Here is a 14,282-nt window from a genome sequence, read left to right on the forward strand (position 1 = left end):
TGATCCAGCTGAGCCCCTATTCTCCCTGTGGAATAGTGAGACAGAGAACTTAATCACACCCAAGTGCCCTCTCTGGAGCTGTAGAGGTTGCTTTTCCTAGTTTACTGGGGAGCTGCAGTCAAAAGAGGCTGTCTGCTGGCTAGAGTGCAAATGGCATAAGACTGGAAGCAAAGAAGACTGATCATTGAATCATAGAACAGCAGAGTTGGAAGGGCCATGAAGGCCATCGAGTCCAACCCCCTGCTGTTGCCGGACACCAAGTCACACCATCCCGCTCAGATGGCTGTCCAGATGCTTTTTGAATGCATCCACCAAGGGAGAGCGCACAGGTGATAGGTTCCACTGATGTACTTCTCTGACAGCAAATTCTTCCTGGTGTCTGGCCTAAATCTGGTTTCTTTTAACTTGAGCCTGTAATTCCATGTCTTGTACTCTCTGGTGATCAGGAAGAGGATCCTGTCGTTCTTTGTGACAGCCTTTCAAGTACTTGCAGAGTGCGATTATTAACTCTTCAGTCTTCTCTTCCTGAGGCTGAACATACCTAGTTCTCTCAGTCTTCCCTCACAGGGCTTTGTCTCCAGTCCCTGAATAATTCTTGTTGCCCACCTCGGCACCCTTTTTAGCTTTTCTGCATCTATTTAAAACTTAGGTGCCCAAACTGGACACAGGACTCCAGGTGAGGTTTGACAAGTGCTGAGCATACTGGCACTAGTACTTCATGTGTTTTGGAAGTGATGCTTCTGTAAGTGCAACCCAAAATGGCATTTGCCCTTTTTGCAGCTGCATCACATTGTTGGCTCATATTTAGCTTGTGATCTACAAGAACCCCAAGATGCTTCTCCTTTGCAGTACTGTTGAGCCATCTTGTAGCAGTGCTCTAAAGTGCATAACTGTGCCTACTGTGGGGAGCGGGGGTGGGCAACAAAGAATTTGGTGCCAGCTTTGTATCCTCCAGGAGCCACCAGGCAGAGATCTTATGGTTGTCTGGGGGCTGTTAGCCCTGTCCCTGGGGAATTGGACCTTGGCTCCTTCAAAGGCGCACTGTGGCCTTTTTGCATCTGTTCGAGGACAAACTGACTAGTCTCTCTCTCACACTTAACACTGTTGCTACTGTAGTTCCAGCTAAATTGTCTGATATGATACACTGCCCAATTTTCAGTTGTTCAGGCCTGGAGACCTGGACAAGGGCTTTCAGCAATGGGGCTGACCATGTGCTCTCACAATCCTGGCCCTTCCTGGCTGATCAAAAAGTAGGCAAGGGGGTCTAGCTGGATGGGATCTTTGCCCGAGGGGTGGCTCTGCTGCTCTCGAGGATGCATTAGTGTGGCTGCTCCTAGAAAACAAACCTGGACCTGACCAGTTTTGAAAATGACAGCCCAGGAGCGAAGGGAAGGTACTTGAGAGAGTGGTGGTGGAACAGCTGCAGGCAGTCCGGGAATACTGATTATTTAGACCCATGTCAGTCTGTGTCCTGACCTGGTTATGGGACTAAATCAGCCTTGGTCTCCCTGATGTATGACCTCTATCTGGGGTGACACAAGGAATGCAGTCCTGCTGACTCTGTTCCACCCCTGCCTGGTGCCACTGGCGAGGGTATCCTGCTAAATGCCTCCATTGGAGGGCCTGTATGACAGCAGTTCCACTCTGACCTGCGGGGTCGATTCCAGAGAATAGTTTCGGGTGACTGTTCCTTGACGTGCTGCCAACTGAACCATGCAGTTCCACAGAGCACCACCCTGTCCCCAGCGTTCTTTCGCATCTATACAAACCTGCTGGGAGGGGTCATTCGGGGATTTGGAGGATACCGATGACACATAACACTATCTCCCTGTGACAGCTGCATCAGGAGAGCCTATGCAACTCCTAGAGCAGTGTCTTGACTCCGTCATAAGTGGTTCCCAAGCCTGGGGGAGAGGTTTATAACCTGTTCTGGATGGGGTTGCACTCCCCCTGGAAGATCAGGTTGGTAGTCTGGGTGTATTCATTCCTAGATCCATTGCTGTTGGTGAGTCCCAAGTGATTGAGGTTGCTTGGCGTGCCTTTCTCCACCTCTGACTGGCTCACCAGCCATGGCCTCTCCTAGACAGGGACAGCTTGGCCATGGTGATACAGGCTCCAGGAACCTCAAGACTGGGATGCTGCAGTGGACTTTACCTGGTGCTGCTCTGGAAGCTCAGCGTTAGTGCAGATGAAGCAGGTCGGCTATGGTCCAAAGCTGCCTCTTCCCATTCTGCTCCTCCTTGACTGAAGGAACTGCACTGGCTACAGATTCACTACCAGATCGGTTTAAAGCTTCTGTGCTACTGTACAAAGCCCTGAATGACTTGGGCCCAGGATACCGGAGAGAGTTCCTTCCCCTGTACCAAGATGCTGGGTTACTGATGTCACTGAAAGACATTCTCCCGGTGCTTCCACATGAACCCCTGGCCTGGCGGGAGTCCACCAGGAGAAGAACCTGTAGTGTGGTGACCCCATTTCTATAGAATTCCCTGCCTCAGGAGGATAGGCAGGCACCAACACAGCTGCTTTGGCTGTCTGCTAAAGCCAGTCTTATTCTGGGATGCTTTTCCTTGCTAACAAGCCATGACCTTAATACTATTTTACCTTTTTAATGCACTTTTGGCAGCAGCATCCACTTTCCCACTAGGAAAGCAGCAGTAGCATGGGATGTGGCAGAAGGAGTGCGGGTGTCCTGGGTGCATGAGCCACCTTCTGCTGGGCTGGAAGGCCAGTTTGAGGTGGCCCTCCCTGCTGCTCAGGGTTCAACTGTCCTGGGACTGAGCATGGGCAGGGGTCATAAGGGTGGGCACTTTCTCCTAGGCCTCCCTCCAGGGACCCATGAAGAAAGCACCTGTGCCACCTCTAAGCCCCCTACTTGCGATCGCTGCATGGGATCAGTAGTTGTATTACCCATTCTCAGCTGCAGAACCAAGGCAGTGCACTCCTGCGTACCTTGCACAGGCCATCCAGCAAAATGTGGAAGGAACTGGAGAAAATGGTCTCCCCCATCACACCGGAAGGCTTGTTTGGGGGAGGTTAGTGGAAGCCTCTGCTGATCCAGAAAGTCTGAAGCACATGTCATGCCACCTCATGCACGGCTCTACTTGCTGATTGCTACAGGAAACACGTTTTTCTGGGCGTTTCCTGCAGCAAAGGTGTGGGTGTAATATATGTTCACACTCGGTGGCCTGAAAACTGCTTAGCCAACCCCAAGCTATAGGCGTAAAGCTATAGGCACAGCTTACAAAAGGCCTGGCAACAGGGCAGCAGGGGAAAGGCTGTGTGGGGAGGTGTTTCAGGGAAGTCTCTGGGAGTCTAGTGCCAGCAACAGAGGGCAGGGCGGAAGCAGCTTTGTTTCTCTGCCAGGACCAAACCACTGATTGGGTAGCAATATATAAAAATGGGAAGTTTCTTATGGCTTTGCAGGAGACCACAGATCATATCTTGGAAAATGGGGTGACACTCTTGGTGGGAACTGCATTATGGTTTATTTAAGCCATGGAGGGCTGTGGAGTGGGTAGGTGCCCTTTCCAAATACTGAAGATACAGCTGAATGGGGTGGTGTAAATTGGTGACCAGCAACAGCGGAAGTTCGACTCAATGGCTTTCTTGGCCTCTTCCAACGCTACCATTTGACAATTCTATGAATTATTATATGAACAGTAAAAGCATATGCCAAAGACCAAAACATTTTTAAGGCTAGTGAGGTTCTTTCTGGTGATACTCTGGGCTCATCTTCAAGGGATTGAGCAGGACTATAGCCGGATTAATTCAATCTCAAAAGATGAGGTAAACCTTGAGTCTAAATGGGCATGTGTTTGTGAGCCACTGTGCAGTCCCTTGTGTATCCTTTTGTGTATCTGTCAAAACTATAATCTGAACAGCCGTTTGAGGAAGAGAGCAGATTTCTAGGCTTCCTTGGTGGAGTGGGCCTTCCAACACAGATGAAAGCTTGGAATGGTTTTAGGACAATATGTCTACTAATTTATCCTCCTTTTCCAAAGGGAATCCACAGATATATTCTCTTTCACATCCCTAATTCCTAAAGCTGCAGTGGAGATGTGTCTATTGACCCTCCTAGGCACTGGGAGAATTTGGAAGTGAAGGGACAGAATGTTCCAAAGAAATAATCTTTTGTTGCAGTGAAGTGGCTTTGAGGACATCAACTCAGAGAGGAAAACTGTGTCTTCCCTACAATCTTGCCCTTTTTTGGTGCAGGCAACCTGCCTTTGAAAGTATGTGAAGGCAACTCACATAATAAACTAAGAAGGGATGGAGGAATTTGAGCAGGTGCAATATTCTTGCCCCCTTACTGGAGTGCCAGAACACAGAGGGTACAGACTAGAGCTGAAATTCATTGGCTCTCACCATCAGCGTCTTTCACTATAACCATGGAATTGCTTTGTCAAGTCCTGGACTTGACATGCTGGTGCTAATCTCCTTCCATTATGTCTGCTCATAACAGAATCCTATCTGTGTGAGCAGATCATTCAGGCTTGAACATATGTGCAGCTTGTGCACACACACAGACCAGTGGTCTATTTTCATATGGTGGCTGCCTTAATGTAAAGACTTTCCTTTCTGGGCTTAGTGCCCGACTTGCTTGTTTTATGTAGTGGGTTTACAGAATGTTCACCTTTTAAAAATCGTAGTCATTTTGGGGCTTTGAGAATGTTAAATTTATTTGATTGTACAGGAGTATGGGCTGTCATGGTTTCTAACTGTCATACCTCAGTGATGGAGTTTTGCCTATGGTCTTGTCTCCAGGCCACACTTATGCCCTCAAGAATGCTCTGAAGGAACCTTCTCTTGCTTTGTAAGTCTAGGTCCATGAAAACATGGTGATTTTGAGGCAACACTGATACAGGAAATTGGGGCCATAAGAGGATGGCAGAGCATGTAGTCTGCATGCCTATAGCTCCAGGTTTGGCCCTCGATATTCCCTATTAGAGGGTTGCTCCCACATGATTCCCTGGCAGTAATCCCAGGAAAGACAAAACATACTGCAGGATGGTTATATCAGAACACTGAAGATCATGCAAGCAATCAGCTATTATGTGGTGTTCAGTCTTGTGGGGAAAATATGCATTGAGTGGCCTTTAAGCAGGTAACAAGAGATAGCAGAACTGGGAGGGAAGAGCCACTTGAGATGGGATGAGCCAGATGGATCATTCTTACAACTCATTGTGCTAAGAACAAATCCTTATCTTCTTTCTATCTGCTTTAGGCTTCACTGTTTTGGATGTCACAAACAATTTAACACTGCACATCAGAAACTTTTACGAATGCTTGCCTCACTACACCCTGATCCAACCTCCTTTGCAATGTAGTCACTGTTCCCTGCCACCCGATGTTGTGAACAGTACATTTGACATATCTGAACATTCATGAACAATGTCAAAAATCCCTTAAAATGCAAATGAAGGCAGGAGATGAGGAAAGAGACCCATTAATATGATACACTAATAGATTTAGACTAGACCTATTTCAGAAGGCAATGCTATGAAAAGAGAAATGAGTTGTGGACATACATGAGCTTAACTATGTATAATTACAATTATTATTGGTGTTACCAAGTTTGGTTAGAAAGAGATGCATGTTTAGTGCTTGCAGCTCCACCTCTGCCCTCTGTTGAAGTTCTGTTTCCCCCCTTTTTGCTAAGCCTGAGGTAAAGAATGAAACAGGTAGAGGTACTAACCATGGCACTGCAAAAGCCTGGAGTCTACTTCCCAATGCTACCAGTTGAGCAGCACTTTTTGTCACAACACCACACACTAATCTTCTTTGGGGTGGGGGGGAGAGAAAAGCTTCCTTTCATCCAGAGCAAAGTCCAGAATTATTCGCACAGCTAAACATATTTAAACCAAAGTGAAATTAGGTCTTTCATCTAATTAGTTCCCCGTGTTTTACAGCAGGACAGATCAGAACTAGTAAGCTGCCAAATTATAATCAGGAAGGAGACCACACATGCTGTGCTTTGCTTTTGATTCCACCATGACTGCTGGTGTGTGCACTGTCTCCAAGTGTCCGACGTGTTACATTCCTTGCTTTTGATTAAGTCCTATTGTGCTCTGATAGCTCTGTACCTTGGTCAGAGAAGTTTGTTAACAAACTTCCAAGTGATCACCAGGTCTTCCAAGTGATCTGTGTATGTAAATACATGCAACAGCCACAACTTGGTACATAGTTGCAGGTATGAGTGCAGTTATTTGTTTCACTCTTCCCAGTTTTCAAATATGCTTTGTCAGTAGGGAAATGTTGCTTAAATCAACAAGAGTTAACAATCACAACTGAAAGAGCAGCTGTGTGACCACTGTAGCTGCTCACTTTGGAATTGGCCCTTGGTACTGGTAAGATGATGTGGAATTCCCCTGCTGTCAAGAATTGCAGCAATGATGGTACAGCTAGTGATTAGTCAGCTTTTAAATTTTGTAGTGCATTTTAATGTTTTTGTTACCTGTTACTTCATTTCATATTTCATTGTTGTTCATGGGTTGTAAACCACCCAGAGAACTTTGGCTGTCGGCAGTGTAGCAACAAACAGAAGTCTAACTTGCTAATTCACCCACAAAAAAGGAAAATTCAGCAAGGTACTATGCCTCCAGGGTTTCTGAGATGGTTTCTGAACTGAGCTGTTAGTATCAGTGTATATGCTTGTGTGTGCTTGTATTTATATACTCTGCCAGCCTGCAAACATGCCCTAAGAGTAGAGAATACCAGTTCCCTACTATTCACAAGGTTAGTCTGTTGTATTTGCAGCATCTTTCTTTCTTCAACTATAGGTGCTCATGTGTGTGCATGTGCGCACACATGCTTAAATAGTCCTAAATACGCATTTAAATTTTGTTAAAACAGAGAGCAATTTTTTGAAGAATAGGTATGCAACAACAGACCAGTCTGTTTCCCACACTAAAGAAGAAAAGGATTGCATTACATAGAAATCAATGGTAAATCTACCCAACAATGTCTAGGCTAGTATTTCTGAATTGTGTGTATTCTCTGGATGTCTTGGAATACGACTCTGAGCATTCATGACCACTGGCCATACTGGCCAGGGCTGCTGGAAGCTGAAGTTCACGACATTTGGAAGAAAACTGCTCTACAAGAACTGGCAGTAATTTTTGATAATTTCACCCAGAGGCCTTTCACATAATCAAATGTTTGGTTTATTTTGTTTGCTTAAAACAAACAAACAAACAAAATGGCAAATGCAAAGGACCCATCCTGAAAGCTTCTATATACAAGGTATGTGCCCCAGCATTGAACTGTGGCCCCTCCTATGCAAAATAATTTGCTGCTACAGCTTCCAAAGGGATAGAGGTTTACAGCACTATCCTATGCATGTTTACTGAAGATCCCATTCTTCAATATGTATGTTTAGGCAAGTAGCCTTTGTGCCATTTTTTCAAAAGGTATATCTGAAAATATCATTTGTAGCCCCAGATCACTGAGTTTTATCTTCTCTCCTTTGCCATTATGTGAATAAACAGACTCCATTCTTGGGCAAACAAGAAAATCAAATTCAAGAGAATTAAACTTGCTTAGTAATGGGCAGTGGCAAAAATTGGTTTAAACATCCCATTTAATTCCTGCAGTATCTTGAAGTGTTTTTTATATTCTCCAAAGAGATACATATAAATAATTCACTTACAATTGCACTGGAAAATTAACTTCTAGTCAGGTCAGGGGCAAATACATACTCAACCCATTTGTTTGGAAATGAGCTGTACTGTAAAGACTGTTTTTGTGCATTCTGAAACTCTGCAGGAGTGCAGAAAGTCAAAACAGCAGTGTGGTGAATGCAAAATTCGGTCCTGAGAAAGTTCAGCTTTAATTTTAAAATAAGCAAGTTTCTAAGGCTCTACATCTGTGAAGATATACTGGTCAGAGTAGGCACACCTTCTGAAAGCCTAGAAGAGTGAATAAATAATTTTTTCAGTGCTTTCCCTTCCTCATAACTAGCAAAGTCAGCATGAATTATGGAAAGAAAAAATGCTTCTGCTCAATTTACATAAATTAGACAAGTCACAATTCAGCTTTCCTTGTCACAACATTTGCACCACTTGGGTGCAATGCCTTTTTCTGTTAGTGTGCAGGAGAAGCTGCTCTGCACATGGAGTTTCAAAGACCTTCTCAGAATGCACTCTTAAGGTTGCAGTATGGGGCTAAATAAGGACATGGTGCAATAAACATCACCTGAACGTAGGATACTACTTTGAAATAAAAATCAGTGCAATGGCTAGTTAATCACATTAACCTCCCTCTCCTACAAACACTCAGAATGAAAAAGTAGAGGAATCCTTAAGTTATTTTCCTTAAATTAAAAACATATGTACACATTGCACAATATTAAAACAGCACCATTCTCACAGCTGTAGAGTATCAACAGGCTGCAGTCCTCACAGCGAAGGCTTCTCATGGTGAAAAAAGTGAGGAACAACACACTCTTTCCTACTGCAGAAATGTGATTTTCCTTGTGGTAAAACAAAATTTGTTTTACTCTAAGTCCATTCCAGTGCTTGGACCATCACAGCAGCAAGTTTTTCCTTGGTCTCTGTTACAAGACAGCTACCACTGCACTCTGATTTATAGGTTTCAGGCAGTATCTGGGTGTTGAATAGCCCTCCTTCATCAGTGTACTGGACTGGGGCTTTTGATAGTCAGTGCTATAGTCCCCAGTATTAATTTTTGGTTTATCATACTCTTTTTGACTTTGTGGTGTTTGGTAGCTTCCACTCTCTGCACTGGTCTGGCATGAAGCAGTGGACTTGCTTGAAGAAAGCGCATATGCGTGAGTGGAAGAAGCGGTGGGAAAACTGTAGCAATTCTCTGAAGGAAACACAGTTCCTTTTCCTGCGTGTCGCTCTATAATAGGAGTGGCATATTCAGGCTCCTGACTGGTCAACGGCAGGGCATAATCATGACGATCTGCTCTCTGAGGACAGAGGTAGTGGTTCTCAATCTCCGAGCTGCTTTTCTTTTCATCCTCCGTGTCCATTGGTCTGAATGTGGATCCCTTTCGGGTTACTGTCCCAGTTCCTATCATAAGAGGCTGTTCATAATCTAGATGAAAACAAAACACATCTCTGAAATTCAGGTGAGGCTGAATGCTGGATCCAACCACTGTCTTTATTTTGTACTATTTTTTATATCTTGCCAACAAGCAGAAGCACTTCTCACATTCTGCTGAAAAACCAAGTCATCAGTGTACCACAGGACCACACTGGGGCACTACCTTATGTAATTACAGAGCAATGGCTCTAAATTATTCAAGCAATATGAGCCATATGAAAGAGGAAATAAACACACACACACATATCATTTTGTTTAGCCACTAAGAGGGAAAACAGGCAATGTTATTATCCATTATATCCAGGAGGAATGTGTCACAAAAGCATTCAACTCTGAAAGGGAATGTTGTGCACTGCCAAACTGATGTCAAAGGCAACTTGCTTTGGAAGGAAAGTAAGAACATCAAAGCACTAGGACTTGCAGGAAAATATACCTTCTGCAAGCGACTTCAGAAAATAAGGAAGTGGGGAGAGAAGCAAGCAAACAATGCTTCTTTTTATAATGGTTTAGAGCATCTGGAGTTGAATATGTACTTATCCCCTTGTGTATAATCATCTCTGCATCTGCAATACAGATGTATTCCCACAAGAGGAAAGATGTGTGAATTCATGTAATTTTAGGAAAACAAAGGACACCTCCCTTCTTCGTTCACCTTCCACCTGTTAAGACTGTTTAAAGTCCAATGTTTCCAGACCAAAAATTCCAAAAACCTCAAAGGATTTTTAAAAACCCCAAGCAATTGCAGCCTGGCATTCCTTGTCCATAAAGTTCTTGCCAAATTATAGCTGGGTTAACAGTACAATCCTATGTACGCCTACTCAGAAAAAAATCCCGCTGTTTTGAATGGGATGCTCTCCCTCAAAAGATGCTATAGGGCTGCAGACTTAATTTTCCTATCACTTCAGGAGCCATGGTTTCCACACTACTTCTCAGGCAAACTGCTGCCCCCTCTCCCAAGTTGCTTGGGACTTCAAGTTCTCATAATTCCTGGTCACTGGCCATGCCAGCTACAGTTTACAGGAGTGGTAGTCCAAAGCCTCTGGAAAGCACCAACTTGACTACCTTTGAGATAGGCCTACAACAGATGGCCACCAGTATCATATCAAGATTGGTTTCACAAACTGCTATTGATCATCAAAAGGCATTTTACAGTCATTATTCTCAGGTCAAGAGTAAGATCAACACGGATTCTACATCATCTAGCCCACTATCAAAGCAGCCCAAAATTCTTATAACTATCATAATGTCCTGACAGCTTTCAGAAATACCATCAGCCTTCCCCAACCTGGTGACCTTCAGAGGCATTTGGACTACAACTCCCAGAATTTCCATCCATCAGGGCCATTGACTGGGAATTCTGAGTGTGGCAGCCCAAACGTGTCTGGAAGGCACAAGGTTGGGAAAGGCTGCTTTACATTAGCTATGATTTTGTAGAGACAGGGTAGCATTCTGTCACTGTCAACAAGAATTTACGAATAGTGCACTGGCACAGTACTAATACCAGTGCAGTGAAAATATACTTTTACTTCTATTTTTATTCTATTTTATTAATGTTGTTGTAAACCATCCTGAGATATCTGTGATAGGACGGTATAGAAAAGTTTTAAATAAACAAATAAATAAAATATAAGAATTATTCAAAGAAAAATGCTGCAAAATTCGACCAAAGGGCAGGTAAGGTCCCCTCATATACGTTCGATATGCCTAGGATGGCTTCAAGTGTTCTAAACAGGTAACTTCCTATATATCAATTGCAGAGGACTACATTAACTTTCATTAGGTATCAGTGGACAGATTAAAGCATGTGGCTTGCATGCTGCATTTTGTGTTGTGCAATTTTGAGAGGAGATTCAAGTTACCTGCTATCTCTCTTGTGACTAGATCGAGCTTTTGTGGTGTTTCCTTTTCATTATTGTAACTGATTGTGAATTCAGTAGATTGATGTCTGACAAATGGCTGTTTGATTTGTTTCCAGAAACCTAGAACAGAAACTCAGAAGTTATCATCCTAATATTGCTAAACCTCAAATAGTGGCCCAATGTAAATATTCCATGCACAAAAATAAAGTGCTTAACTCCAACCCCTTTGTTAAATGATTTAAGCAAGCACGTAAAGGGATGGAACAAAATATATTTTGGATCAAAACTTTGGAAGTTTGCATGAGTACAAACCATATAAGGCTGAATAAAGAGACACTAGCAGTTGCAGTTTCCAACTTCTCCCTCCCTGGTGTAACCACCATAATCAAGGGGGTTGAAAGACCTGCTAACATGGAACGAGACAGTGTGGCTGCACTGGGGAGGTGGAAATCAGCTGAAGCTAGTCTTATATGCTCAGGTTGTCTGCTCAGACAAGACACCTCTGGATTCCAGCCATGTATCCCTGCTTGTGCAGCCAAGAAGATTCTTATTTTATAGCTTTTTTGCTGATTGTTTTGGGATCCCTTTCAACTCTTCTCACGTGCAGTACTTTTTTTTCCCTGCACAGCTGAATTTGGACCTGCTGAACATCTCATGAAACAGGTCCACAACAGAGAGAAATAAGAGTGTAAAAATATGCTTATCAAATAATCTTTGAGAAAAGGTTCACAAAATCATGTTATTAATGTAAATCTATAGTGGGTCCTGAGAGATGTGTGGGCCAACTTATCCATAGATAATGCCGTAACTGTTCCAAAGATCAAGGAGTACTAAAAGTGGTACTAAAAAGCACAGAACTGCAGCCATGTATGTTCAGGGTCACCCTCATTACATATGAAAAGGAATCACGCTGCAGCTTCAGGTTTGGGGCTAAACTCTTCAAGGGAAGCTGCTATCACTGCACCTGCAATGTATTAAATATCAACTTCAATTTTTATCATATGAAAAATGAATACAAGATTTGACCACTCACCTGGTTTTCCAGTGTCCCATGAACCGTAAGTAATGCCTTTCTTTCCTCTCCTGTAATGAAGAACAAGGTCAGTGGCATTCTTCCTGAATCCAGTCAATTGTCCACTGAGCCAGTTACTATACAACCCTGTCTTTAAGTTGCTCTAAAAAGTTAGCCGTCTCCAAAATAGTCGTGAATCATTTAAGGCTGTTCCCACTGCAGTTCTCTGCCTGTAGGCAAGATGTGTCTCACTGACTTCAAGCTGGGCTTTGCAAGACTGTGGCGACCAGAAACTGCACGTAAAGCAGCTCCACACCTGTCCCAATGGATCTCCTTGTGCTGTGCAAACTGTTGGGTGCTTCTGCTTCCCTCTCCAGGAGAACACTACTCCAGACGGCAAGGCGGGGTATCTTAACTTTCATATACACATCTTCCTAGCCAAGCACTTCTATTCATTACAAGAGGACCAAAGCCAGGGATGAACAGTTGGACTGAGTCTTGGCTACATTAAGCACTAAGACTCTGACTAGCTAGCTGCATGGGAGGAGGAGAAGTGAGCCTAGCACGCTTTGCTGCTTCATGTGAACTTAGCTAAAGTGATACAACATTTTGCCCAATAGCCAGCCAACCAGCCAGAAAATCTTAGCACATTTTCTCAAAGACAGGTTGTTATCCTCGAGAGTTAGGCCCATTGAACACCAGGAGGCCTAACAGTCCAGCATTGTATCCATGGTTAACGTGTTCCTGCCTTTTCCCCCACCTACTTCAAGCTTTTGTCTGGAAGGACTTTTAAAAGAAAGAGGAACTTCCCAGAGAGGCAGAGCATGTGCTGCTCTCAAGACTTCATCACAGGTCTCCGCTTCTCTCAAACGCAAATAAGGAATCAAGTTCCGTTCGCAACAGCAATGTTGACTACAAGCAAAAGTAGGGCAAAATGTGCCCGTCCTGATTTTTCTCATTCCCCATCACCTCTTGGTTTCTCTGAGAACGCACAAAACAAATCAATCCCCTCTGTCTCAACAGATTTTTCTCAAATATAGGGGAACCATAGAGCTCCATTATGAGGGAACCAATAATTAAACAACAGTTAACAAATCAGTAGGATTTCTTGAAACGAGTCCTTGTTATGCCATGGTTTTGCTCCTTCCTGCCTTCTAACTTGAGTCACAGATAAGAACTGGGAACTCTACTCTTTCCACTGTCCAAAGCACCAATGAGTAACTCAGATCCGTTAGCAGCACCTTGGTCTGCTTATCAGGCAAGGAATGAATGGGCCATGCAGATCTGCTCACGACCCTGCTCGGACTTTGCCATTCTGGGACGTCTGCCTGGGCAACGCTGGGAGAGTGCTTCTCAACAGCCACACCTCTCTGCTTTCCCCATTCCCACTCTTCACAATTCAGTCTGGTGGAAGAGGAAGCTCACCAGAGAGAACCACCACCTTTACTGGAACTGGGGAAGCCAGAGCAACATACTTAGAAATGCTGTAATGTCATCTAAGCATGACCCAAATAAGATATTGTTTTATTTGGTCCTAGCACTTTCCCCATTCTGCTATAAAATCACTGAAGGGAATTCACCCTGTTCATCATGGAATGGCTTTTTCAGTTGGTACGTACACCCATCATTCTTGAAGAAAAACAGGGCAAATACTTTTCAAATCTGAACAGAAAAAAGTGAGTCACATACTTCCGCAAGAAGATATAAATTCCAGTTATCACGAACAGCAAAAACACCCCCATGACCGGAACAATAATGGCGGTAAGTTTCAATCCTTAAAGAAATGAAAAACAAAAGCTAAAATACACTGCAAACCAAACTGAGTAACTGACATGAGAACGGGATTAAACATGAAGAATCACACTGTATTGGAATACAAGGAGGAGCCTGTACTTCACAGAGTCCAAAAAGAATGTTTAAAAAATTACTATTTAGAAATAAATGAGATTTATACCATTCAAAAAGAAACCAACTTACAGTGTAACCCTATGCAGGCCTACTGAGAAGTCTAGTTGACTTCACAGGGCTTATTGCTAGATAAAATTATCCATAGTGGGGTGGGCAAATGGGAGCCCTCCAGATGTTTAGGCTTACAATTCACTTCAGCCCAACCAGAGGTGTGAGATCACAGGAGATGAATGCCAAAACAACTGGAAAACCACAAGTTATCCACCCCTTGTGTGATATGACAGAGGACTGCACGTAGTTCAAAAGAATAGTTACCTTAATTTTCAAAGCAGGACTTGTGCCCATTTTTGCCTTTATATAACATTTGTTGAGTATTTAAAATTTAGATTTGTTAAATTTTTAAAAGCCTGCATTTTCTTCTCAACATATTT

The 14,282-nt window shown here is 43.5% G+C and overlaps 1 protein-coding gene across 4 annotated transcripts in view; it reads right to left on the reverse strand.

The window, feature by feature from the left end:
* Positions 1–7,160: 7,160 nt before the first annotated feature.
* Positions 7,161–14,282, reverse strand: part of DCBLD1 (discoidin, CUB and LCCL domain containing 1) — a 42,509-nt gene continuing 35,387 nt past the window's right edge. For 3 of the 4 annotated variants that reach the window (XM_044425863.1, XM_044425871.1, XM_044425854.1), the window contains 4 exons: positions 13,633–13,717; positions 11,965–12,014; positions 10,932–11,051; positions 7,161–9,063 (listed from right to left, as the gene is read on the reverse strand). In XM_044425863.1, coding sequence (XP_044281798.1) covers positions 8,558–9,063; positions 10,932–11,051; positions 11,965–12,014; positions 13,633–13,717 — 761 coding nt within the window. In that variant the 3' untranslated portion in view covers positions 7,161–8,557. The remainder of the gene's footprint in view (positions 9,064–10,931; positions 11,052–11,964; positions 12,015–13,632; positions 13,718–14,282) is intronic. The other variant, XM_044425880.1, reaches the window with a different exon arrangement.

The sequence above is a fragment of the Varanus komodoensis genome, unplaced genomic scaffold (genome assembly GCF_004798865.1).
Source record: "Varanus komodoensis strain SLA01 unplaced genomic scaffold, ASM479886v1 scaffold1, whole genome shotgun sequence".
NCBI classification, from domain to species: domain Eukaryota; kingdom Metazoa; phylum Chordata; class Lepidosauria; order Squamata; family Varanidae; genus Varanus; species Varanus komodoensis.